Source organism: Tyto alba, unplaced genomic scaffold (genome assembly GCF_018691265.1).
Source record: "Tyto alba isolate M040663 unplaced genomic scaffold, T.alba_DEE_v4.0 Super-Scaffold_42, whole genome shotgun sequence".
NCBI lineage: Eukaryota > Metazoa > Chordata > Aves > Strigiformes > Tytonidae > Tyto > Tyto alba.
The window spans coordinates 13141699-13168972 of NW_024881318.1; the positions used below are offsets into that span (position 1 = coordinate 13141699).

The 27274-nt window shown below is 40.8% G+C and overlaps 1 protein-coding gene across 1 annotated transcript; it reads right to left on the reverse strand.

The window, feature by feature from the left end:
• Positions 1–923: 923 nt before the first annotated feature.
• On the reverse strand, positions 924–25790 carry KIF24 (kinesin family member 24). Its single transcript, XM_009967300.3, has 12 exons — positions 25177–25790; positions 23001–23190; positions 21021–21118; positions 18730–18945; positions 17129–17216; positions 15016–15137; positions 13310–13415; positions 10549–10620; positions 9799–9908; positions 6433–8868; positions 5410–5503; positions 924–3135 (listed from the first exon to the last, which is right to left on the reverse strand). Exons 1-12 carry the CDS (start codon positions 25788–25790, stop codon positions 2995–2997), a joined length of 4287 nt encoding a protein of 1428 aa, XP_009965602.3. The 3' UTR covers positions 924–2994.
• Positions 25791–27274: the final 1484 nt, after the last annotated feature.

Consider the following 27274-nt stretch of genomic DNA (forward strand, 5'->3'; position numbering starts at 1 on the left):
CCAGGGGCTGGCTCTTGGCCCCACCAATACTCTGCTTATGGAGGCTGTTACAAAGGTGAGCAGAGGGGTGGAGATGGGAAGTGCTGGCTGTGAACCAGGTCTGCTCCTAAAGAGGCGTCTCCGTCTGTCTTCCCTGGTGCCGTTGCCCTTGCTGCAGCGCTGTGGTTCCTGGACATAGATCACGGGGTGGCTGGCAGTGTGATTCTGGGGCAGCTTCTCACAGAAGGATCCTGAAGTGAGGGGATTAACCCGGTGGCTTAGGGGAGAGGAGCTTCTGAAGATACGTGTAACAAGTGGCACAGTGTGATAAGACTGGAATGTTCTGGGTGCTGTGCATCGCTAGTTACTCTGGCACTCTTGAGTTACAAAGTTCAGCCTGGACCTGGGAAGAAAGTCCGGCTGGTGCAAGGCTGGGCTCTGCCCTGCAGCTCGCTGGCGAGAAGGCAGCTGTGTCCCCTATCACACTTGAGACCTTAGGGCTTTTCCTTAGCATCTCAAGTCAGGTTGATGTATGCACCTGGCACTGGGCACGGCTTTAACTTTGCCAGAGGTGGTTCTGCCTTCTTGCGCTAGCTGCTGCCAGCTACCAAGGTCTGGGTGCCTTGGTGGGAAGGCTTGTGAGGAGAAGCGGAGAGGCAGAGCCGAACTGGCCGTTGCGCTTTGAGCCAGAGACCCCCCCGAGCTGCCTGTGGCTGGGCAGCTCTCAGGGCTGGGGAGACCGCGGGCTTCTGCTGGTGCAGCAAAACTCGGTGCAAGGGTCGTTCTGCTGCTGCCGCGGGCTGGAGAACGGCTTCTGAAACACTGGCTGTGTCAACGGGCCAGGTGTGAAGGGGATCGGGTGTGATTCCCAGCCCGTGAGTCATTTGCAGTCAAACGAAGTGGAGTATTGATCCACATTTAACTTAAAACAAATTTCACCAGAGTTATGTAGTAAATTGAATTTTATTTTAAATAACGTCGATTACTCAAATAAAATATCAAGGATCTGCCATGAGCATTAATAGTCTTTGTTGCACCTGAATGCGAAAGTGAAACCATTTTAGTTCTGTATTTTAATCTCTTAGATTGCTGTTAAAAACAAACACTTTTGCATATGTTCCTCAAGCTGAAATGAAAACCATTCACAGCAGGTGTCAGTGCAATATCAAACAGCTCATTTAGCACATCCTCACACAAGACTTAAAGCAGCATCTAGGTAATAACCTTAAGAGTGGAGAGAAATATGTTACCATTTTTGACAACTTTGGTAGTTTCCATTGCATACTAGGAGCCCAGTATAGTATCTTCTGGGCATGCAGCACATAAACCAGGTCTGTGATCCTGTTATTGCTAAGCATAGGGGGATTTTCATAGCCAGGACTGCTGTATTTTTTTTTTTTTTCAGTCAAGTCTTACCTTCAGTTTGGAAAATAAAATTCTGAGAACAGACTGATAATAAAACCTTACATTTAACAAGGTATAGTCTTGTGGATTGGCAGGGTGGCTCCAGTTTAAAAAAAAATTATCACCTTGGAAAACTGCTTTATTGTTGTCATTTGTTTATTTATTGCTTCTCAATGTTCCTGGTCATTCCTCCAGGGGGGAAATAGTTCCTGCTTTGGGGATTTGCACTGTGGCTCAGACCTGCCAGACTTGCCTTTTTCACAGTAGACTGGACAGGAATCAGAAGTGGCTCAAATTTGGTAGCTGTCTTGCCTTCCCTCTCCTCTGCTCATGGATATTTTTGGTCACTCATCTGTCTTGCTAGAACTGCCTCTGAAAATACCAACCCAGATAACTGAGTGTCGCTGCGATTGCTGCATTGCAGCTCAGCCAAACCTGGGCTCCTCGGGGTAGCTGAAGAAGCGGGCAGTAAAATTCGCAGCTGGTCAGACAGCAGTGTTCCCTTACCCTTGGCATGCCTGGCTACTGAGCAGGCTTTGATTGAGCTGCTACAGGCATTACTGAGGGGACACTGAGATGGCTGAATGTGCTGCGACAGCCCTAATTTTGGAGTGGGAATGCTTGCACTGCATGTTGTCAGCTGAGCATGTTTCAAGGTCACTTGTGGCTTCGGCAAGTGGACTTGTTTTGTGGTTCTGATGTGATGCACGCAGCACCAGAGCTTTTGCCGAGCTCCAGCTGATGATTCTGTAGTTCTTGATTCAAATACCAGCTTCACATAACAGCACTGTTAGCAGCTTCTGAAATCCCGCTGCCTCCAGCCAGACCCTCTTTTGCTGTGAAAAGTCAATTCTCTCAGCCTGGACCATGAGCACTATACAGTTGTGCCATGGTGCAGAAGTCAGACGTCATTCGTAGCTGGTAAGCTGTTGGCCTCTCACTGTTGACAGCAGTACAAAACCCACATCCTGATTAGCATGCTTGATGAACCTTTGGTACAAAGTCCCTGCTAAGCCATTCGTTACCCATGACTTCAGCCTCCTCTTTCAGGAGCTCAGGAGTGAGTCCCAAGCAAAGAACAAATGTGACAGTCTGCTGCCTTCTGCAAGCAACAGCACTTCTTGTCCTGCCTTGGCTTCCATGTTCTAGTTGTATTAGTGTGATTACACAGTGGCTCCTCTCTCCTGGCTTCTGTTTGCAAACACTTTTCTGGATAGCTTTTGAGCTATTTCTGTTCAGACCTGTGTCTGGCTTCAAAATGTTTTTTCCTTCCCTCTCATTTTCTTGGCAACACTGAAATGCCTTTAACACGTGAGAAGCTGGTGTGAATACTGTGGATAGGACTGCCTGCTGCTTGGTGAGATATTTAAAGGCTACTGTATTGTTGCTCTTAAAAACTTGGCTTACTGGTATTAAGGAAATACAAAAGCTTGTGGTGCCAAGTAGTTGTCTCTAATTTACTCAGAATTCTCTCCATCTTTATCTAAAATACACACTAATCACAAACATCAAACCAAAAGTTATCCCCTTCCCACCCACACTCTGCAGCACCAAGTGTGGCAAAACACCAGCTGTTTCTGTAGCTGGTTTTGTACATGTGCAAGCAAAGTTCTAAACTGGCAGAGGTGTTTGCCCGGATGTGTCAGTGCCAGGAGAGGCTAACCAGAGCTGAAGCTGGGCCCGCATCGTTTGGATACACTTCGACTTCAGTACCAAGACCTCATCCAGCTTGGTCGTGAAATTCTGAAAATCCTGGTGAGGAAGCAAAAGGAAAGTTTAGGGAACAACAGTAGCAGCAGGCTGTGAAAAAATCAGCATATTCTGTGCACTTCAGAAGTAAATAAAAGCATGTTTTCCATTCTGCAGTGTAGTAGATTAAATCAGCTTTTCCTTACTAAGGTCCTGACACAGAGAAAAGTCAATTCCTCTAAATACTGAGGTTCACTTACTCTGGTAGTTTTCTCTGTTGGTGAAATTACAGCTAATACAATGGTTTAAAAATAAAAATGTATAAAGCACCTGTTACCACCATTCTACACTGGTTAGCTTCTTAAAGGTGTGGTACAGTGACTGGTCAGCTGACATACAGTTTTACAATGTGCTGAACTCTGTTCCTGGCAACCTCTCATGTTAGGTCTAGCAATCATGAAAATATATGGTGACTTGGGCCACTTATTGTTCAGACATAACAGCCCGTTCTTGGGATACAGAAGAGATTATTTCACATCAGGCCACAGGGCCAGTCCCAATCCTGCATGGCTACGGGTCTGCTTGATCTATCATGAGAAATATCAGCAGTCCTTATAGCCTCGGCCAAGGGGAACTCTACCTTCCACAGCAACCTGACACATGGATAGAAAGTGATATGAAACTGAATAAAACTGAAATGGAGGCAGTTATTTTTAAGTAAGGCTTGCATTAATAAGGCAGCACTCAGACTGGCTCTGCTCTCCACCTGAGAGCAGTTCGGTGCCTCTATTCACAGGTCAGTGCCCAAGAAGCTGGGAGGTGTCAGCATCCTCAGGGCTAGGGCCTTCAACTGCCACCACATGAAAATCAATCATTCAAAAGCTTGTTTGGCAGGACTCCAGCTATCTCGTGCACTGTATCTTTGTCTTGCGGGGACATCAGGACTGTAATGAAAACCAGCCCAGCTGCCATGGCATATTTTTCTGAAGAACTTTAAATATTCCTTGGTTCAGTATGTGGCTGGTCTTGGCAGGAGTCTCTCCTGCAGCCAAAGTTTCATGGCTGGAGAAGTTGCAACCATCTGAAAGCGGAAGGAGAGAAACTGATATGGGAAGTCCAATCCGAATTCACTGCGCAAAGAAAGGTCATGCTGTGAAGTAACACTACAGGGTGTAAGTTATTCACACACTGCTGGGAGTCCTGGCACACATCATAATCCTGCTAGCCAGAAAATGATTGCTTGCTGCAAGGGGCAAATAATTGGAAGGGGTGAGGGAGCGGAAAGCTGGTGTCCAATGACCAATTTGAAAAGATTTTTTAAAATTAAAAATAAAAAAATAAAAGATTGCTTTCTATCACTGCATTCTCTGCCACAAAACTAATACAGTTTATGGCTCTTGTTGCTTTGTGAACTTTTGTATGTCATCTGGTAACATCACATGCAGCTGGAAATGACAGCAAATAAGCCATATGGTGGCCCCATTCTGAAATCCTTGAGGCAAGAGTCCCTGTAGCTGTACTTGAGATCTGAACTGTGATAGGAGTTGAAATAGTTTGATAGTGTAGTGTAATGCAGTGATGGAGCTTCACTTTATTGATCAGATGAGGGAACTGGGAAGACAGGAGGTTCTCACTGGGAAATGTTAATAGACTGGGTGAGAGATGAGACTGCACACACAGCTGTGACATGCATCTAACTGGATGCAGGAGAAACAGAGAACTGGGATTGCCTGGCTAGCAGTGGGGCCATGCAGGTGCCAGTCTTTAGGTCTAGCCTACACTACTGTTATCTGAAACAAGGATAAGCCAAGAAACACTTGAGTAACAAAAGTCAAAAGCCTGTGAGGGCGCAAGTCACAGTGGTTAGAGCACTGGAGTGTGTGGGGCCAGGGATGCTGCAGTGTGACAGGCAAGGGACTCTCAGAAGAAGCAATGTGGCACTACACCACCAACTGCAGCATCCCAGTGTCATGCCTCAGGGGTGTGCTGTGTTCTGTGCTATTTACTTACTTGCTCCAGCCTGTAAGGAGAAAAACACCATGTGAAAAGATGCCCTGTCTAGTACAGTCTAGCACCCATGACGCAGGGTAAGAGAAAGCTGTTTTATCAGAGATGGGTGGTTCAGAGTTGGCCCATCGGTCTCCTTCACCCCCAGGGACATGGCAGTGTGGAGACTGGCAAAGACACAACAGGTACTGAAAATGAGCAGCCTCTCCTAGGACTCGGGGAGCCACCAGAAAACAAGAGGAGGAAGATCACATCGCTAATTCAAGTTAATAATCTCAATGATTAATTTATGCAGGTTCAACAGGCACTGAAATCATCTGAAACACTTACCATTGATGACATCTGATTTATCAAGCACTCTTCCTTGAAGCACAAGGATGCCATTTCATCCAGCTGCTGCCGATGGGCCCGAATTACAGCCTGTCTGATTAACATAAAATACACCACTGGTTACACAGCCTGCTGTACTACATACAGTTACTGTTGGCTTCAATAAACCTTTAAGAAGGAGGAATACCCCAGAGGAGGCCTTGCTGTGCTGTGTCCCTGGCATTCAGAAAGTGGACACCAGTGCTCCTTGAAGTGCAGTGGACTGCACTGGTTTTGGGTTAAAGATGACCTTGATGACTGAGGATTGCTCAGAGAGGAGTGACCACAGTCTCTCATTAGCATAGGAGCACATACTGCTTTTTAACATAAGGAAATCTAGGCGCAAAATAATCATTTAATTAATTGGTGAAGTGGCTTACAAACATAAGGCTGTAAGTCATTTTGGTGAAAAACAGGCAGAGCAGAAAAGCAGTGCTGCAGTTCATTTCTCTCAACAAGTTTCTCTGACCAACAACATATTTTCAGTTATGTGAACTCAGTCCAGTCCTTGGGAGCTGACCGTGGCAGCTCGTAGTAGTTTGAAGCCTTACATCTGCATCTTCAGTGACTGCCCAGCCACTCCAGCAATTTTTCTTTCCACTAGGATGGAAGAGCTATCATCTGCTCCTTGATGGGAGGTTTTGATATGGTTTAGGTACTTTACAGCTTACAGGAAGCCAATTAGTTACTAAGAACTGCAGTTTATATTATAATATTCATTCCTCTAGCATTATCCTAGGATGCTCTAATAGAATAATTGGCTTCCTGTGAGATTTTAAAAATATCACTAAATAACAAACAATCAAATATTTATGAGATAATGACTGTAAACTATCATTAATCTTATTAAATAATTATTTAATAGACTGATTTCCCAACAGTTTTTAAAGTACATATGAGTATAATACACAAATAATGGCAAATGTATCACATGTCTAGAATTTCTAAGCTTCATGACAAGCTTCAGCGACAAGCAAGACTTACTGTGCCTTTTCCAGGGCTTCCCTCTGCCATTTTTGCATTTCTGATGTAGCACTTGGAGAGCTGCTTCTGGACGTGCCTGAGGGGCTCTTTGCATTCACCAATGGCTTATTATCTTTGGTTGCAACTCCTGAATCTGCAGCAAAAGTCTCTTGTGTAAAAATACTCTGCATTACCTTGTTTTTTAGCAACGCTGTTTCCTCACTGCTGAAAGATGACTTTGCTGTGTCTTCAGAAGGACTGAAGTCCTCATTTCTCAGTCCTGATTTGGGCTGCAAAAGCAGGCTGCTCTCTTGAGAGGGGGACTGGACTGCATAATCTGTATGTGCCACACTGAGAAAGCATGATGCACCTGAAAAACAGCTCTTCTCAGGTATATCAGCAGTTACTTCCTGAGCCATGGGCTCAACATAGGGTCCTTGATTTGAGTTAGATTTTCCTGAATTACCAGTATTGTCTTTAACACCAGCATCACACTGTCTGCCACCTGAGTATTCTTTGCACGTTGAGTTAGTGAGAAACAAACCACCCTCTCTCTCTCCCCTGGAGCCCATGGATTCAGCTGCAGACGTTTCTGTCAGGTCACATCCAACAAATAAACTGTGAACGACTCCTTGCTTTGAAGAACCCAAGCCCAGAAGGCAGCAGCATGGCTTCACATCACAGCAGGTGGGTGAAAGCCACTTGTCCCCTCTTTGTGGGGAATGCAGCAGGGTGCAGTGTCTTCCACCACAACGCATTTGCTCCCCCAATTCCAGCATGCTGTCTGTCAGAGCTCTGCTTCTCGTACACTGCCAGCCCTCTTCCTCAAACCTGTTCTGGGAGCCATGTATGTTCCTGTCTGATACCGGCTTCACACTGGGGGACCTCTCTTGGTTAGAAGACTCTGTATCATTTCTTTCCTCATAGTCAAGAAGGGATACTGTGAGAGAGGCCATTATCTCAGAAGTGAATTCTGAGGAACAACTGGAAGATCCACAATGGCTAACTCCATTTTTTCGAGCTTTCCATTTGACATCTCCTGCAAGGGCACCCTTTCTATCCAGAGTGGATTCTTCCTTCTCTTCATGATGGAGGTTGATCTCTCTGCACTCTGGAGTTCCCGATTTCAGTACAGGAGAAACATATGAGCTTGAAGCATCCTTTTCTGGAGATAAGGTGGCTTCAGGGGAGTAAACAAGACACCTGTGTTTGGATTTGTACTGTTTGTGATCAGTTAGGAAATCTTTGCCATTTTTCCAATTACAAGCAGGATCTTCCTGCAGGCAGTAAGGCTTCTCTGCAGTATTGCTTGGAGAGGACTCAATAGCTAAGTCATAGCTCCAGTCTGCTGGAGGTTTGCTGCAGCCTGCATTTTTAATGGATTCCTCTGTCTTTGGGCTGCCCTCACTACAATCCCAGCTGTCACCTAGTTCGTGTTCTTGCATAGGTATTGCACATTTATAGAATAAATCCTGTCGCTTTTGGCCTTTTTGTTCTTCTTCAGCTCCTTGTTCTCTTTGATGAAGGAAAAATGAATGTTGACTGCATTTGTTGGTGTTTCTTCTTTTCATGCTCTTTTCGCTACAGTCAGGTGAGAAAGAATCTTCACTGAAATCACTGTCATCCAGCTCTTCCAGCTGCATCCCCTCTTTGCTCTGTACTTCTGTGGGAGTAAGGCTCAGCTCCTGCTTCACTTGAATCTCCTGGGGCCTGTATTGTGTTAAAAACCTCTCAAGAGGTTGATAGTTCAATTTTTGCTGTAGAATAGGTGGCTGCTGAAACTGCTGGTGATAAAGACGCAAATGCTCTTCCCTGTCCTTCTGAAATGGAGATATGGTTGTCCAGGTTTCAACACATTGTTTTGCAAAGGTGTTTCCCCATTCCTGTCTGCTGTCAGAAGGCAGATTTCCATCTCCAAAGGAAAAATCATCTCTAGAAACAAGCTGTTTCTGAACAGGTTGCACTGTCTGGACTTTCAGGCACTGGACAAGTGGTCTGTCTTGCATATACTTGTCTCTTTGGCCACGCTCTCTCGTTTCTGCCATGGCAGCATTTTTGATGACGAAATCCTTTGCAGTGGGGTTCTTTTCAGAGTGGGGGGGCAGATCATCAGTCTTCTTCTTCAGGGGATGTGCTATCCGTAGGACTCCCTTAACTGGGCTAGTGTGGTGGAACCATGGTGAGCTGGGATGTCCTTTGTAGGCATGTCCTTTGTTGACTCCCCTGGGGGTAGAGGTAAAAGAGACACTTGGTGGCTGGAGTGCTGCAGGACATGCCTTTGTTTTTGTAGAATTTGAGGGATGCTGAAGGCCTAGCTTCACTTTCTTTGGAGAGCTCTTTTCCCCAGGTGGCAAAGATGGAGAGTTTTGGACACGTTTTGGAGATATGTTTCCAGATGTCCGATGTCTGTTTGTGACAGGGGTAGAACATTTAATCCCTTTCTTCAGCTCTTTGACCCTGTAAATGAGACTGGCTTTAGAAGATGTCATGCTTTCAGATAAATAACAGTGTCCTCAGAACAAACTAATGCTTTCACATATTAAAGCTAAACACTGAATTCAATGTTACCATTTCTGTTTTAATTGTCAGTAATCCATGCAAGTATCAAAACTCCTCTGCCAAAATGCCTGAACTCCTGGAAAGGTCCATAGCAGTATTGTGAAATGCTTCCTTGAACAGTGCATAACAGGACATATGAGGGAAGATTGCCTCTGTTTCAGTGCATTCCCACATTTCATAATGCAGCATGGGGCACAGTGCCAGCTCAAGACAAGATAGTACTCTCCACAGGACATCACAGAGTCCCACAAGACACAAGCTGTTTGTTGGAGTAGTTGCAGTTGAGATAAATAGCTCAGGTGATATGTGTACAGGGCTACAGTGCTCCTGGATGAGACTCATCAGTGCAACTGTGAAGAGCTGCTTAATTGCTATCACACTATCCCCTCAACTGTTTCTTTACTGCTCTTCCTCATAAGCACCTTGTGTTTCTTAACCCCAGCACTGCACAGCCTGTAATTTACATCCTCCGGTGTAGGAGGTAAGGTGAAGGACTTGCACACATTCTAGGCAGAGCTACCAGTACAAAACTAAACCAAAACTTTTGATTGCTGAGATTAGTAATCCTGCAGTTACAGGAAGCACAGTGATATTTTCATCATTAAAACCTGTCATCTGAAAGGATTTAGAAGACAGAGACCAAATTTTTATTTTAAGACCAAATATAAGAGTTGGAACATAGAAGGATTTTATTTGCATTGTGAGAACTGCATTTCTTGCCTAAATCAATGTTTCCAATGCAACCAAAATAAAATGTAACCACAAACACCATACATTACTTCTTCCTTTGTGTTTTTCACCTTGGCAAGATTGAGTTTCATCACCTACCTGTCAGCATATCGTAAAGTGTTCAGGGTATGCTCTGTAGCTATGTGGCTAGGTGATACATTGGCTATCATACACGTCTTGGAATTGCCAATGAAAGAATCCTTTAGCACCTAGGATTGGAAGGAAAAAAGTAAGATATTTAGCGGTTCATGTACCTTCAATTTCCTATAAGATAGCAATGTGTACAGAGGCAGTTTAACATGAGTCAGGTGATGCACAGTTACTGTCTCTTTTTTTTTTTTTAATTAAATATAGTCCCTGTGTCTCAATTTGTTTTGCAATTATTTGTTTACAATTTAAAATGAGTACAAGTGCTAAACAAGTTTCTGAACAAGCCCTTGCACTAGGTGCCCATGTTTCAAGAAATAAAACCTATGTTATAACTGGAGTGCAGAAATGTTGATGAAAACTCCCAGGACTGTAACTGCACAGAAGATGCAAGATTAGTTGCAAACTGGGTAGAGATGGATCATAACTCTGAATGAATCTGGCAAGTAAGGTTTGGGGGTTTTGTCTGGTTTCAGTTTTTGATTTATTTGTTTTTTAGCATGCCAGGCACCAGGATTGACTTGGGGAACTGGCAGCTGGCCTTAATTCTGTGATTAACTTTAAAATTTATGTTTGCAAAACTTATGCATTCTCTTTCCAAGAGTTTAATAGCAGTTATTGAATTATGCCCCTTTTATAATTTATTTATTTATTTTGTCCCCATCAGAGAACCCTCTACTCTTGCTTATCTGCTTGTTTTACCTGAGTTAATTTGCTCTGCCGGAAAGGAGTATGTGCTTGTTCCTGATCCAATGCCCGAATGCATTCCTTTAGCTACCAAAAGAAAAAAATGAAAATTAAAAGAGGGGGGAAAAACATTATCAGTTACACACTGGCAAAGAACTGAATTGCATCTAACCTAACCTACAAATGTACTATTTCCTTCATGCAGCTTTGACTCCTACCATGTGATACCCCTCCTAAGGGGAGTTTGTTGTTGCCACAGCTACAAACAGCCAGCTTCAGCCAGTTGAGCTAGCAGCAGCAGCTCCGTAGCACTCAGAGAGCAAAGCTGCAGCACAGAGCACAGCTAGCTCTGCCCAACAGCTCTGTGGGCTATACGAATCCCAAGAAGCTGGATAAACACACATTAAGCACACACAGAGCTCCACACCGCCATGGACCTGCTGCTGTTTGCACCATAGCTAACTAGTTTGAAGCCAGATTGGGTGTACCCCTGACTGCGCCGCATCTTACAGGGCAGGTGTACCCTAAAAACAGAGCTTTTTGACCTCCATCTCTTACAAATTTATTTCTTCTAAAAGAAGCTCTTCCCCTTCCAAAAATACCCCAACACTGTGGACAACATCAGTGCAAATTTCTTATGCCACTCTGGCAATATTTTCATACCTTAGTCAGAGATAGCACAAGCTAGTAAATGCACATTCCTGTCGTGCTCATTATAAACTGCAGTCGAGATGTCCCAATCTGTGCGTGGATACGCTGGGCTGTGTTAGAAGGCTGGTGATCTCAAGCCATTTTCTCTCCACACCAGTGTAAGGCACCAAACTCAACGGAAGGGGAGAGCATGGACCAGCACCAAACAATTAGCTGTGAGGGAGAGCTGGGCTGAAATCCAAGTTCAAGCCCACGCTCAGAAGGTCCTAAAGATACAGCCTGTCTAAGCAAACATGCCACTGTGACCTCTGACAGGCTAGTAAGAACTATACACAAAACACTGAGAATGAACTGACAGACTACCCAGGGAGTGGAGATAATGCTACAGAATTCTCATTGAAACTGCCAGAACATGAGCAGCTTGCTACACCCACAGCTTTCACAGAACTCACTAGATCTTATTGTTAATAACCACCAACAGAAGTAGCCTGTAATCTTGAAGAAACATCCCTTGATTTATTACCAGCCTTGGAAAAAGTTGACATGTTCAAACTCAAAGATGTGCACTTTTTTGCCATGTTTCCACTGGAATAAGCACAATAGCATCACACTCCATATCAAGCCTGGATGCTCTCTAAAATGGGCAGAAATGGACTGTATACCCATGAGACAAGTAATTTAGAGCAAATATCAAAGGAAAAATAAGCAGATTATAATATTGGCACAGTTATACTAGCATGAAGCAGCCTTTCTACAATTAAAACCCTACTACATTGTACATACACCCACTTAAAATGACACTTATTTTTCACTTTTACTGCATTTCATTAAAAATCACACCTCTAACAAGTAAGAGATCAGACTATTCTAATTTTTTTATTCTGCTTCTCATAATTGCAGTATCTGAATATCTTCTACTTGAAATCAACATGAATAGTCAAACCAGCAGCAAACTACAAACTTCATGTGTTTTAAGGCCTGAAGAGAGAGTTATGATCATTGAGAGCACAGCTAGGTTTTACAGGCTGCTGATCATATAGACTTACCCAAAGATGCCTTTTATAGTTAATTCAGTCACTACTTGCAGACTGCCTAGGTATTTAATCAGCTTCATACTATACCAAAAATACACTCTGATTTTAAATTTCCTTTTAAAAGAGTGTCATGAGCTCAAATTAAGCCTCACTTCTCAGGAATCCTTTCTATTCAGGTCCTGACTCCCCATGCCACTAAGTTATTCACCAGCAAGTACTCAAGAAAGCATGAAGTACAGAAACACATCCACTTTAAAGGCTGTCTCCCAGTATGAATGCCAATATTCCACAGCAGGAAAGCCTTTGTGCAAAAGAACATTCTACATTCGGAGAACAGAGCAAGCTACCTCCTATTTACAGCACACTAAGAGGTATGGTTGTGTGCACTAACTTCTGCACTGTTGACTCATATTCACTGATTGCATATCACCTTCAGTTTCACTTAGACATGAGTGAGGTTTGTTCATTTGAATTAAATGAGGTGCAAAGCCTTCTGCACAATTTATACTTAGAGGCACTTCTGCTTTATCTTAGATGGCTTTTCTCTGCTCCTTGTCCCTCTTTACATCACTGTGTACACTTATAAAAGACAGTTTGCATTAAGAGTACATTTCTTCCTGTTCCTTCCTCTACACATGAATTGCTAGTTTCTATGCTCTTGAGTATTTAAGTCTTTTACTCCTGATTTCAAAAAGAAGTCTGAGTTCAAGTGGTGAAAATAACCAGCAGGAACAGATGTGCTTTTATGAAACAAATATGCCAATCCCAAGAAAATATTCTCTGGAAGTAAAAGGGACACAACTGTCTATATAAAATATGGGACACTTATTATACTATACTTAACATTCTCCATGCTGTGTTTACATGGCTGGCTGTAAGAATCTGTTAAAAGGACCTTATTTACATAATGAAATTTCCCTCTTAAATTGTCTTTCAGGCATATGACAAATTAAACTTGGCACACTTAGTACTTTGGTTATTTTTTCTCCTCTAAGGAATACATACATATATTACTCTGTGGTTCATTTTTATCTGAAAACACATCCTAATAATTAAACACAAAACCTTCCCCAGACATGATAGTAGCTTACTGCTAAAAGACTTTGGTTTATTTCTGCTCCTTCCATTTTTGTTTGTCGATCTGAGTCTCTGGCATCAGCTGCCCTTTCACTGCCAGCCAAGTCAATGAATGATATCCTAGAAAAAAACAAAGTTGCATTTATCTTAGGAGCCTTTTTTTTTTTTTTTTCTTTTTCCTTTTTCTTTTTTTTATTTTTTAAACCAGAGGGCTCCAACATATGACTTCAGAAGAATGATAAGAAACAACTACTTTTGAACAAAGAGAAGTACCCACTGGAATTAACTGAGGCACCAAAATAACCATAGCAGCAGGAACAGTGTCAGAGCATCCTGTCAGTAACACAATTATAATAGGAAGTGTAATTGCATGTGATGAGAGTGCTTCACAGTTTAATGGATACACTGTTTAAAGTGCAACACATTCACTGTGCTGGTAGTTTTCTAAGAACGCTGGTAAAGAAATTGTAAATTTCTTGATTCTCCTTTCGGTTAAAATAGAAAACTGCCCTGTCTAATGGGAATTCATGACAGTATAAACAGAAATTTCTAGTGTAGTAAGTAATACACTGAGCTTTAAGTGTTTCTTGTCCATTCCTTTCACAAAACTCCATTGCTCCCTCTCATGTTGCCTAGCTCTGGCTGCCAGCTGTCATACTGGCTGTTGCACTGTATCTTTGTCTTTGCCCTTCTTCCTTTTCTGGAACAGCTCTGACTTCTCTTACAGGCGTATCTTGGGATCCTTTCCCCACTCCAGCTCTTCCTCACTTTCAGTTACAAAACGTGGCACACACACCACACCTACATAACCACATACACTTCTATTTCTAAGCCTGCCTGTTCCGCCTTTTCCTCCTTCCACTATTTGTGGCTCTTCCATTTTGCCTTGTATTTAAAATAAGATCCTGGGAAGCAAGGCTGCATGGTGGCTGCTGGAAGGGTGTGTCAGCGTGTTTTTTTGACACTCAGCAGTAATATAGATACATAGACCTCTTTCCTCAGACCTATTTCTTGGGGTTGTTTAGTCTGGAGAAAAGATGACTGAGAAAAGGCACAATTACAGTCTTCAAATACGTAAAATAACTGCTACAAGAGGAATTAAACTGCCTTTTTGTCTGCTGCAGATAGCATCAGTCACACTCTCAAATTACCAGGGAGGTTTAGGTAAGGTGCTATGATTCCTCTGACCAAAGGCAAACATCTCTAATGAATTCATCTCCATTGAGCTTGTCCTCCTAGGCTCCCTTTGTAGTCAATTACAGGACAGAAGTGATTTGAGGGGCAAATCCATCTGACCTAATTTAGGTGACTGCAGAATGGCATGAATTGGATCCCAGAAGTGACTGTTTCTTTCTACTGACTTCAAAGGTGATGAGCTCACATGTGGATACGCCCACTGCAGACATCTACCTTTAGCCAGATTAATGCCAGACAGGAAAAGCTTTCTAACACTGAAGATGAAGGGATGAATTTGATTGCCAAACTCCTTCACTGGATATTTTTTACAAACAAGTATGACAAACCTCTCACAGATGTAGCTAACGCACTCTCCCTGGGAATAGAGAAAGGACTGTGAAACTTCACAAAGTCCCTTTGAACCCTATCTTCTGATTTAACTCACAGCTGACCCCTAGCTCAACATCTCCTCTTTGTTTGCCTCCTGGATGTCCCTGGGCTTAACTTCCTCATCAGCCCTGAGAACTCCCACTTCCAGTCTTACCTTCCAAATGTCCTGTTGGCTGTGTCTTTAATTTGGATTTGGATGATAGCATGAGATCGAGAGGAATCAGAGTTGACTCCGGTAGCTCCTGTGCTACGTTCTTTTCCCCCCTTCAAAATCACCTGCAAAATAAGGGGGACAAAATCCAAGCAAATTGTAAATAAAAGCACAATTTCTCAGAAGGAGGTCTTGTCCTCCTAAGATGAGGAAACTTTAGAAGGAATGCTTCATTACAGCTTTAAAATTTGGTGCAAGGCAGATGTTGTTAGACTGGATCACTTCCAATGTTTCTTTGAGAACTTTGTACATGGACTTGCTTGCAGTGACGTTACAGACCCTAAAGAGCATTTTGCAGGTAAGAAGTTGTTGCATCACACATTCACTCGGATATGCAAAATATCCAAGCTATAAAATTTAAAACAAAAGTATGGCAGCAATGAAAGAAAGTAAGACTGCAGATATAATCTAAAAGACTCGTGAGATTGACTATTTGTTGTGTTGTTTTAAAATTTCACTTTCTCATGTAACAGATGGGTACTGTTATCCAGAAAGTTACACAGAAAATACAAAGTCCCAAAACCTTTCTCCATTTCCATGACTAAAATAAATTATGCCAGAGTAAGGATCAAAGTGTAAAGATCAATTATACTCAATACAACAACAAAATAAGAAAACAAGGAAGAGGGGCAAGGCAGAAGGACAAAGGCTTCTTCAAGATACAAATTTGGATAATTCTCTTTTTAGAACTTGTAAGGACTATCACAGAAAGTCTAGCAGCAACTGCAGCAGGGCATTCATAAAACAGTCATTATTTTTTTTTTCTGGTTGTAAGAATAAATTAAAATATTATCTAGCAAAATCTATATGTTCTCAGTTGACAGATGTACATTATTCATGCCTTTCAGTGGCCAGTTCTCAACCAGCAACCTAACCAACTCCTGCAGCACCCAAGCATTATATTAGTGCTAAATGCAGATAATTTCCAAACCAAAGCCAACATCAATGAATAGTGAATAACTAGGGATGTATTCAGGACTCTTCCCATATATCTGTTGCAGACTATTCAGAAGCTCTGAGTCAAGCCAGTGACATTTCTGTGTTCAAAAGGGCTGTGGACAATATCAATTTTTTTTGCTGAGATACCTGTAAGAATAAAGTCATTTAATAGCTTTTCTGTGTGTGGAATGTGATAATATAGAGGAATGTGTTAATCAGCCTTATAGCAAATTTACACTCTAATTTGCAGAAACATCACCAGCATGTCCTGAAGCTTGGAGTTAATGGGAAGATGAAAAACCAAATAAAATGGAATCTAAGTGGGCAACACCATACCAATTTTAATGAGTCAATTACACTATCAGGCACTTGTAATTTACACTTCCTTACTGAGAAGGGAATTAAACTATGCAAAATCAGGCTAAATTAAAAGCAGATTTAACCAGCTTGCTTGCTGCAGGACAATGCAGAAAATTTGTCAGTGCCCTTCTAGGGCTCAGCCAGGCAGGGAAGGAAAACTGAAGCCTTGATTGTGCTGAATGTCAGATACCATTTAAAGATCCTAATTTTACTTAGCTATTATCACCCAACATTATCTAAGCAGTGTCTTAATCCTAATTCAGATCAATGGCTCAATCTTAAATCTTCTCATTTCTAGTTCCATTAATTTTCAAATTTCTATCTTTGTCCCACATCCATATACATTTAATATAGAAAATTTAAGTTCACAGAAGCCAAAGAAACCACACTGAAAGAAAACATTTATCCAGCTTTCAGGGTCCCTTGCTGGAACGCTATCTAATTTCTTGAATGGTGATGTGGTCTATCTCTTGGCAAAGATCTTTCCATAAGGAGTGGCAGCAGAAGCAACAGCTGTAAATCAACAGCTTACATGTCACTAACACAAGTCACAGTGACCCAATAAGCTTACTGAAAAAAGGCACATTTAATAGTGCTCTTCAGTGCTCTGTTGGAGTTGCCAATTTCAGAACCTTAAACAGGAACATATATGTGTACTACACAACAAGTAACAATCCCTGTAAATGACATATCTCACAGATCAGCAAATCAGGCTGTAGAAGACAACAAAAAAAAAAATTGCAGACATAGAGGTTACCTCCAACAGTAGATCTACAGAGTCCACCTGAACCTCCCGCAGTCCAACTATTTGAACGACATGCTTGCTATCTTCTCTTGCAAAAAGTCTGAAAATGAAACAGTGCAGAAAGAAGATTTCTGAAATCTCAAATTGCAGCAATGTAAACACATGTGAGTGCTATGACACTGTGAAAAAGCAATCAAGGCTACTACGGAGCCATTAATTTATTTTCAGAGCTGAAGAGGTATTTAATTTATAACATGTACCACTGACATTTCACCGTTAAAGAGACATTAGCAATCCATTCCTGCTAGTTCAGGAATATAGTATAGAGGGAAGTAAATTATCATGTTTATGTCTTAGCATTCCTGTCTCCCTTTAAATGGCATCTCAGGCTTCTCTAAGAAGTTCAGACTGTAAGTTATGCTCTGTTCAAGTTCTCAAGAATTTTGCACCGGATTTTAAAGCAACTCCCATAGCCATAGAGTCAGATTTCAGAGCACCTTTGCTATGAATCACACAGAATTGTTACAGCATACAGGAAGAATACAGACATGATGCACATGGGAGGAATTTTAATCTTCTCCATCAATAACATGTAAGATAGCTAATGGACATGCAAAGAATATAAGGACACTCATTCTTCCTTAGTAAATTGACTCCTTACATAACACATTACACTACCTGTTCCTTAAAGACTGTTTTGTAGAAAGGGAACACACATGCACAGAAATAGGTGCTTCCTTTGTGAACAGATGCTCAGTTCCCCAGGCAGAAATCCTCCCTCTTGAGCCCTCCAGCGTGCTCTAAGAATAGTGCTCTCAAGGCTGCTAAAAGCCTCCAGCTCACAGGTAATGTTCATTCAAAATCACTGAAAAGATTTCACTGCTGAGATCTTAACTCACTGTTACTTTATTCAGAGATTTCAGACCACAGTGATTTTTTTTATACCAAGTATGTAATGAGTTGTCCTAATTTCCATTCTGGATGGAGCTTCTGTAGGAGTATACATCCATCCAAATGAGTCTGGGGCTGAGGTGCTACTACTAAGGGTGATGGCAGCATCACCTGCAGAGGCTTGCTCTGGTTCAGTCACTGGGCTGCTGGGAAAAGGCGCTCGGGGAGAAGGTGAGCAGGCTCTGCAGTGTCGAGCACAAGTGGGAGATCAGCAGGATCTTCAGAGACTAGATTGGCAAGAGCAAAAGCCCCACTGGCACAACAGGAGGGGCAGCTAGAGGTTATGTTTGAGAAGGGAAAGGCAGGGACTCCACAATAGTTGACATAAGAACTTCTGGCCATAAGAATAGTCTTTCTCTACCTATGGATGTTCAGCTATATTATTATAGTGTAAGAAAAACAGCTCATACCTCAACCACAGGTCCTTATTTTTACTTATTGCCCATCACCAAAATAGTAAAAATCCTACCAGTGCCACAGTATTTAATGCCAGTTTCTGCCTTCCTATCTAAGGAGCTCCTAAAACAACCCTAGTTAAATACATAACATTTACTAAAAATGGTAATATATTAAATGTAATTGCATAAAACAGTAACTGATTTATAAACAGTAACCGATTCATAACCATAGATTTATAGTAAAACACATTTTTATTGAAATACCTCTTCCTTCCATTTAGCAGGTCATAAAGCTGCCCACAATAGATCTCATAAAAACTGATCAAAACAAGGAGATCTTTCCTTGACTGCGATGCTTCCAGGTGTCCAAAGATGTCCTTGGCAGCCAAGGCATAGAGTCCTGGGTTCCGGTGAGTACCTATCATAGTGTAAGTCTTGCCAGCACCAGTCTGCCCATATGCAAAGCAGGTTGCATTGCCTCTGTAAAGATAACTTATATTTTTAGTGTCACATCTGGTTTATTCATATCTATTCAAAAAGATTCTGCAATGTCAATATCTATCCATAGTGGCCTCTTAGCAATGAGGTTTGGTTTGCTATCCTATCTGGAAAACTGCAAAACACTGAACGGTGATTGTCAAGCATGCCCTACGGCTCTCTTCCTTTCTTCCCAATGCCAAAAATGCATTTAAGGAAACTAAAATTCATTATTGTTCTTCCAGCTGTTTAGATCCTGTAGAATTATAATAGGATTATGAATGGGAATCCTACTGAGCATGAATCACAGAGAAAAATGGCTGTGACATGAAATACAAAACAGCCGCAAGTCAGGTTCTATATTAACACATTGTACTTGATGAAAATTAACACCCCAGCACTATAATTTACTGAGCAAGGTTACTTTGTCTCAGGTTGCAGCCTGCATGAGGCTAAATCAATCCAAAGAGTTGTTGTTGCCTAAGGGAAGGTCTTGCCCTTCCTTTCCTCTGCTCCCAGCTGTGTGACCTATCCCACTGACCACCCACTGCCTGTGCTGGCTCTGACGTCTGACTTGACTGCACTGAAACAACAGAAAGCTTTCCACTTTATTGCAACTAATTTTCTGCTCTTTCAGTGAATTAAAGTACCTTACAGAGGATCACAAAATATGCCCAAAATGGTTTCATGTAACCTATGGGCATATGTCTATTGGAGGTAAGGAGGAAGATCATCCCCTTTCAGTGGTAGAGAGCTGTTTGGCTCACTCACTCCATATAGTGAAACCACAGTCTTGACCAATTCCAGATTGTTGCAGCTTTGTCATCGTATCACCTTAAGATTACAGTGGCAATACACATAAAATATCGAAGAGATCTCGGAATACAATTCCATTGCTCTTCAAGCCCATCTAAATTGACGTTATTGCATGCCTACTTCTTCCCCTTCCTTGCTCTTATACAAGCACTGAACCCACAAGCATGACGTGAACAGAATCAGGGAACTGAAACATACAAAAAATAAATACTACAGAACAAATAATTTATTCCCCCCACACCTAAAAAAAAAAAAAAAAAACCAGACTTTTTAGCTGGCTCAGTACACTGGCAGAGTAATGGGTAAAAATATAGGGCTGCAGTAAGCACAGTGAACAATTTTTTGCCAGGTTTTATTGCAGAATTATCTCACTATGGTGTCAGATTAGACCAATGCCAGTGAATGGAATGCAGCAGGAGGGCCAGAAAGGTTAGGAAAAGCTGAGACAAAGGAGTGGCATCTCTTCTAGTGGCATTACTGGATTAGCTGTCATGTGAATTGTGCCTTTAATGATTATTACACAGCAAGCTACAAGCTTCATTCTCTTTTTTCACTTCCCTTTTCTCAAGAGCATGATACTCTGGTGATGATACTTGGAGATTTTCAATATCAGAACGCTCCATTTTGCTAATTTTCAGCATGGACACATAATCCCTTTCTTCCAAGACTCAAAATTGTAATTATATTAAAGCTTGTTACTTTGCAAGTAAATAAGATCACTCATGTAAAGCCACCATCAATTTTCCATTAATCAGGAAGTATGTAATTATGATTAAACCTCTAACCAAATATAAATCAATAAAAATACATCACAAGGTTATTAATAATTTCTATTGACCTGTGAACTGTACAAATACATGCAAAAATATCTCACAGCAGTCTCATGAAAGAGGTAGCATTATTCCTCTACAGATGAGTGTGCTGTATCACACAGAAGCCTTTGTTAGAGTGGAGATGAGATTACAGAAATCCTGGCACACATTTTTTCATTCTAGGCTGGCCATGGTGTCTCTTTGTTGCACCTGAGGTCCAATTTTAACTTCCTCTGTGATTTAGATTTCTCACCAAATGTGAAGAAAATTTTCCCTGATTTATTTTATGAAAATTGCCATCAAAGACATTTTAAAAGGGGGAAGGTATGTGGCAAAGGTTAAATGAATGTATTTTTCAAAAGACAAAAATTGTAAAGGAAAATTAAAGTAGTATACGAAATTGGAAAACAACAAGGCAAAAAATAACACATATAAGCACTGATGCCCTACCCGTTAAAAATATGCTGAATGAGAGGATGAGCTGTCTTCATATACACATCCTGATTGGTACATGACTCCCCAAAGACTTCATCAAAATAAAAAACATGCTGAAAAATAAATATGATCTTTACATGAAAATGAATGTTTCACTTCCCCTTCACCCCCATTCAAAGGTAAAGATAAATAATAGAAGTCTTGCCAGTGACTTCATATGGTTTTGGATCAGGTACAAAGTGATCTAGCACATTTACCATGCAGCATAACATGCAGGAACACATCATTACAACTAATTAAGTGACTGAGGGTAGGAAAAAAAAAACATAAAGGAAGCAAAGATGCCTTGATTTCCCATCACTCTGAAGCAGAACATACCACAGCCTTCTGACAAGGACCAAAAAAAAAAAAAAATCTAATTTAATAAAACCTATTCTTGAAATGAATCAGCCTGCAGATGTACAGTAAGACCGTAAGACTATAACAGTAAAAAGAACTCAGAGTCAAACTTGACTCTCTCAAAATTAGTCTTCAGTTGTGATTAATCGTCTCTATTCTGCAGACTTAAAAACTTTTGGGGCCAGAGAAGACAGAAGCTATTCCTAATCAAAGCTGGATTGTATTATCTCAGAAGGAGGCAAGAAACCCCCAAACTTCCAACACTCCAGATCTGACCCAAAGCAACGGGGTCTCTGGAAGCACTGCAACAGACTTCATTATGTGCTCCCTCTAGGTTAAGAATAGGGTTGTAGGGACAGTCATAAACATCACATTTTCAAAAGAACCTCCATGGACTGGTTTCTAACACTGCACTGAATAGAGTAAATTAAGGTGGTAGATCTCTAGGAGTGAGAATCATTTCAACGATGCACAAACCAACCACACTAGCCTAACAGGCTGATTAAACCAGGGAGTCTCAGCAGCTATGCTCAGCTCAGAGGGCAGATGTGTTCTGTGATGGTCCTCCGGTTTGGGCTCCTTAGCTGTGCAGCTGGAATATGCCTATCACCTCCTATTTGATTTGTACTCCTTGCAATCCTTTCTGCAGGAACCAGAGATAGAGGCAGAGCAAATAGCCAGACTTGGAATCAGAAAAATTCTCCTGCGTCCTATAGCACAGACACAGCCTTTGCCATGGCATATTTTTGTTTGGACTATACTGACTGAGAGAAAGATTTTGTTTTTCTGTACTGACATAACAAAATTAATTAGCGGTTATTTCAGCACTGAGATACTAAGGTGATAAGCACTGCATAAATGCCAAATATAGGTAGTCAGATGGAGGGAGTGGGGTGGAATTGCTGCATGTGTCGCACCGTAAAAGGTGGTACATGAACCAGGCCCGAGAGAGCTGCAGACTGAATTTTTACTGGATACTTCAAACAGTTGTTCCCAGGACCCAGAATGTAAAAATAACACCCAGTAGAGTGAGAATGGCTTGCTGCTCTCTAGAAATCAGTTCTGTTCCTGGTGCTGTCAGTCAAAAGTGAGAATCTGAACTATGACAGCACAAGCTATCTGGGATTAAGAAACAAAGACCAAAAGAGAACTTAGTTCTCAAAAGTATTTGAGAACAAAGGAAGGGAGAGGATGAGGGTGTATGTGATTCATTGAAACAGACCTACAGTGCTGAAATGGTAAAAAAGGAAGTACTGAAGTACCCTGGAAGGTTATCAGGAGACTGCAGCAGGCAATTCTGCTGCAGCAATAGCATGTAGCAGACAGTTTTATTTTGCCATGTCAAAAGAAAGCTGCAAGAGACATGCTTTTGAGGCTTAAAATTCTGGGCTCAAGTTTTCTGCCACAAGCTGGCATAAGTCAGAAGCAATCCAAATACAGTTATGCTGAACTCATAGAAAAGCCCACCACCTATTTCAGTGCAAGAAATGCAGACAGCCCTTTTCTGTTTCCCCTCATAGAAACTCCAAGCACAATTTGTTTTACCCTATCCTTGCAACTGGCCCATAAACACGACATTCAGGTGGAGCATGTTACCTGCAAAATATATTGTGTGAGATCAACTGCCTCCTTCTTCTCATGAAGAAGCAGGGTTTCTTTATCTTTCACTGTGATGATATTAACCTCCCCACGTCGCTCTTCTCTTAGGCCTAGAGGACGTTTTCGGACACACACTCTGATTTTTTCAATCTCTGTCCATGGAGTCTCTTTCTCAGAAGTACTCGATCTAAAATAATAGTATAGGTTTACATTTCAAAATCAGGTTACTACAGAATCTAGAATATGCATACATTTGTTAGCTTTATCAGATAAATGTTTCTGTCTATAATGGCTTATAAAAAAAAACCCAAAACATGTCTTATTGTTACATGGTGAAGTTTTTGCTGTTTTTTTCCTAAATAGACTAATGCCTTTTGTGCACTTCAGTTAAAAGAATAACTGTGTTAATACAGCTACGTTCCTGAACATGTTGCTGGGACTGGCATATTTTCAGTTGTCCACAAACATATGGCTGAAGCTGGCATAATATGCAAGTTAACTTAATGACATTTAATCTTGCTGAAATTATTTGCAGTCATGATTAGTCAATAATGTACAGATAAAAGTATGAACAGATCTTGAAAATGAGACGGTATAATATTTAGTTGGTTTTCCTCTTATATGGACATCTGTTCTTCCTGTTACAGGCTGTCAAACAGGTTACAAGTAAATGACTCAAACTATGAAACAAGACTATCACCATGTTCATATTCAGCTCAAAGAAAATTTGAAATATTGATCTTGTCAAGACCCCTTTGGTCTTTTTTCATAAAAAATTACGTTGATTCAGACCACAGGCAAAGTTGTGCTCTTGTGCTTTGTCAAGTCCACTTTAGTTCCCTTCCAGACATCTCAGAAACGTCAGGTCATTTTGTGTTTCATTGATTAACCTGCTATGTAAAGCATTTAGTGATGCAACATACAGAATATGCTTGAATTCAACCAAAATGTATTCGTTCCACCTTTCCCTTTTTCAAGCTGTCTTCAGCCAAATGAGTAATGATTCTCAGCCTGGATCTGAATATCAATTGGTGAGAAAAAAAATAATTTTAATCAAGCTCCAGCTTGCCCAAAAGTAGTGTTTCTGCCATGCTGTCTGAATGCCCTTCCATAATACCTTAATGTAGCAACCGAAAACTAACATATACTAATTGTCTAATAAATTACAACCGAATCCACAAGTTATTCAATATCTCATTACAACTACAAGCTTGTAGTATCATTGCTGTTGTGCTGCATGATTCCCCAGAAGCATACAACATGCAGATATAAATCCCAAGATGCAGTCTTTGAAGAATACACATGAGTAATCTTTACTTATAACTGGAGTCCCTTTAATTTTAGTATAGCCTTCCCATGCAGACCAGGATCAGGCCCTACATTTAGATAGAAAATTCTTTCCCCTGAAAAGAAAGGCAATGATACTTGAAATAAGATGCTTCATAAGCTAGTGTGAGCTTATGGATATCACTAGGCTCCAAATGTTGTCCAACAAATTATCAGAGGCTCTGAAGTTTAATTCTCATGTCAGAGGCTGGATTTGGTGACCTACAGAAAGAGCCTGTTGTGCTGTAAGAGCTTGAAGGAGGAAGGACTGATTGCAAGATTTGAGGAAAGGAAAATCTGAAGACTTGGAGGCTCGGTTTATGAGAGAAAAGGCATAAATTCCTTCTAGCACAGAGGCACATTTAGTTGAATATACTTTGCATGGGAACCACCATGTCTATATCCCATCCCAGTTACATTCATTCTGTTTCTTTTTCAAAACTTCAGTTCAGAAATTTCTTTATAAACAAAGCTATCACAGTGTGTATCCTTTTTACTGGGAAAAACTTGACAAACTTGTATTTTGGAAAAAATAATGTTTCGCAAGATAGTCTCATAGAAAGAAAAAGAAACATTGTCCAAAACACCAAGAAAACAAAGACAATAAAGACTATTCTTAGACAACCTTGGTGAGTAGCAGCTGGTGAAAGTCAGCTGATTCCTTCTACCAGACTTGGAGAGTCACAAGTACTTATTAATATCTCTCTTCTCTGTAAAATTTTGCATTGCTCTGCAGTGGTAGGATTGCTTATTTGGAGGTGATGAACACAGATTCTCCTCCACAATGAAGAAAGAATTAATTATGACTAACTAGAAATATAGCAAAATAAAGGTGACTGTTGATTACCTGATACAGGAATGAGGTAGTCCGTAATTATACCCTGAAATATGAGTTATTCTTTGTATGATAGGAGCTTCAGAATCCCCCAGGAGAGGAGCAATATCATCAGAAACTGTTGGACAGCTCAGGTCCTTTTTTGTGCATATTCCAGGAGTATTTAGGTCTCGTCTAGTTAATCTGATCATCTCTGAATCATGTGGTTGAATGTGTCCCAACATTTCCCCTACACTGTTCCTCTCTTCATTGGCACTAAGATCAGATGGACCATATGATTCAGATTCAGAATCTTTAACTGTTCCATCATTTTCTTCGAAGAAGGACTCAAAACGCAGCTGTCTACGGGGACCTGCTCTGGTCACCTGAGGATGAACAAAAAGGCCACTTGGTTGAAAATCTTGCTTGCTTAAGTCTGCAATGTCTTCCCCTTGCATAATTTTGATTATTCTAATGAGCTGAAAGAGTCGTTTACGATCATTCATGTCGTAGACCCCCAGTTTGGTATAATCTTTCATGGAAACTTTGGCAAGCTCATCAATCTTCTTAAGACCAAAGGCAGCAAAATGGGGATAGTATTTTTCAAGTTCTGCTTCACAAAGGCATTCATAAAGGCATGATGCCATCTTCAAGCTAAAATCTACAAGAAATCAAAGAAAAGAAATATTAGAATCATATGAAATATCACATCCAACAAAGTTACCAGTGAAGAAATTACACATTTCCTGATGCCATTACCTGCAGTTAGGCTAGAAGCTTGTTTAACTCCAAGTTTACAATACATTAGACTGCCAAATGCTACAGAATATAGAAATAACAACAATAAACTAGACATTAAACAAATATTTTATCTATGAAACAATATTTTAAAATTACAGTCAGTGTAAGAAATGCACAATGAAGTGTTACTTACTTCTGCAGTGTTCCTACATGCCTGATGTCTACTTGATAAATGCCTCAGCTACTGAAACCCTGTCCTCAAGCTACAGAATGTAAAATGACTAATTTTAGACAGTCCATTTAATATCAGGGCATGTGGTCTAGTGTGGTTCAGCTATCCCTGGCTAACTAACCAAAGGAGAAGAAATTGTGTTTGTCCTCACCTCAAGCTGAATAATTAAGACCATTCATCTTATACATGAGCTACAGCAAAGTTGTAGTTTTGTTGCGTAACTTTCTCTTTTATGGCATGAATCTTGCGAGCATTTCTAAGTGTCCTTGACAGAATAACCAAAACATTCTGTGAAGTCTGAATCACAGAATTTCTCTAAATCTATATATGCCACTGGAACATCATACTTGCATTCTTGGAAAACCAAAAAAAGCAACACATATCACTGAAAGGTATGCCAAAAAACCCTCAACTCCTTCATGTCTCCCTAGCAATGCATTGTGCAGCTGTCTATAACCAGATGGATTAATATCTGCAGATATTTTTACTTGTTCTATAAAATGGAAAAATGATAGCACTTCAAGTATCTGTTGCTGACTGCCTTCTTATATCTTTGTTCAGTCTAAGACCTTAGCAAATACAGCTCTTACTCACATTTGGAAGCTACAATAACATTCAACAAAACCAAGTTATTTAAGACTAAGTTTTCCCTCCTGTAATTCAGAGTAAGCTCTTTGTCAGGATTTTCACACATTTCTAAAATAACATATAAGAAAATAAGGTCACCAAACATCACCCCTAAGTTTTATTCCATATCATTAATTAAGATACTATGTTGCAATAACAACAACAAAACAATACAGATTATATTAAAGTGATGATTGTATATGTGGCCAAAAGGTGCAGTAGAGGACATCTAAAAATTACTTAGAAGCTAGAGTCTAAACTGTAGATAGTAGTTAGCCATAATAAAATTATGAGATTCAGCAGTAACAAGCTTCAAGACAAAAAACATTGGTAGGTAGATGGACTTATTTGATGTATATGTAATGTGATTCTGAATCTTGAGGTAAAGTCAGAGCCATCACTGAGGTTGTTAGATCCTGGGAGAGGGAAATCAAAATTAACAGGGAGGGTAGCAAAACCAGAGATCAGAAAGGCTAACTATAACACATGTGCAAGGGTTTTCACAAGCATTCACAATTTGCCAACTTCTCT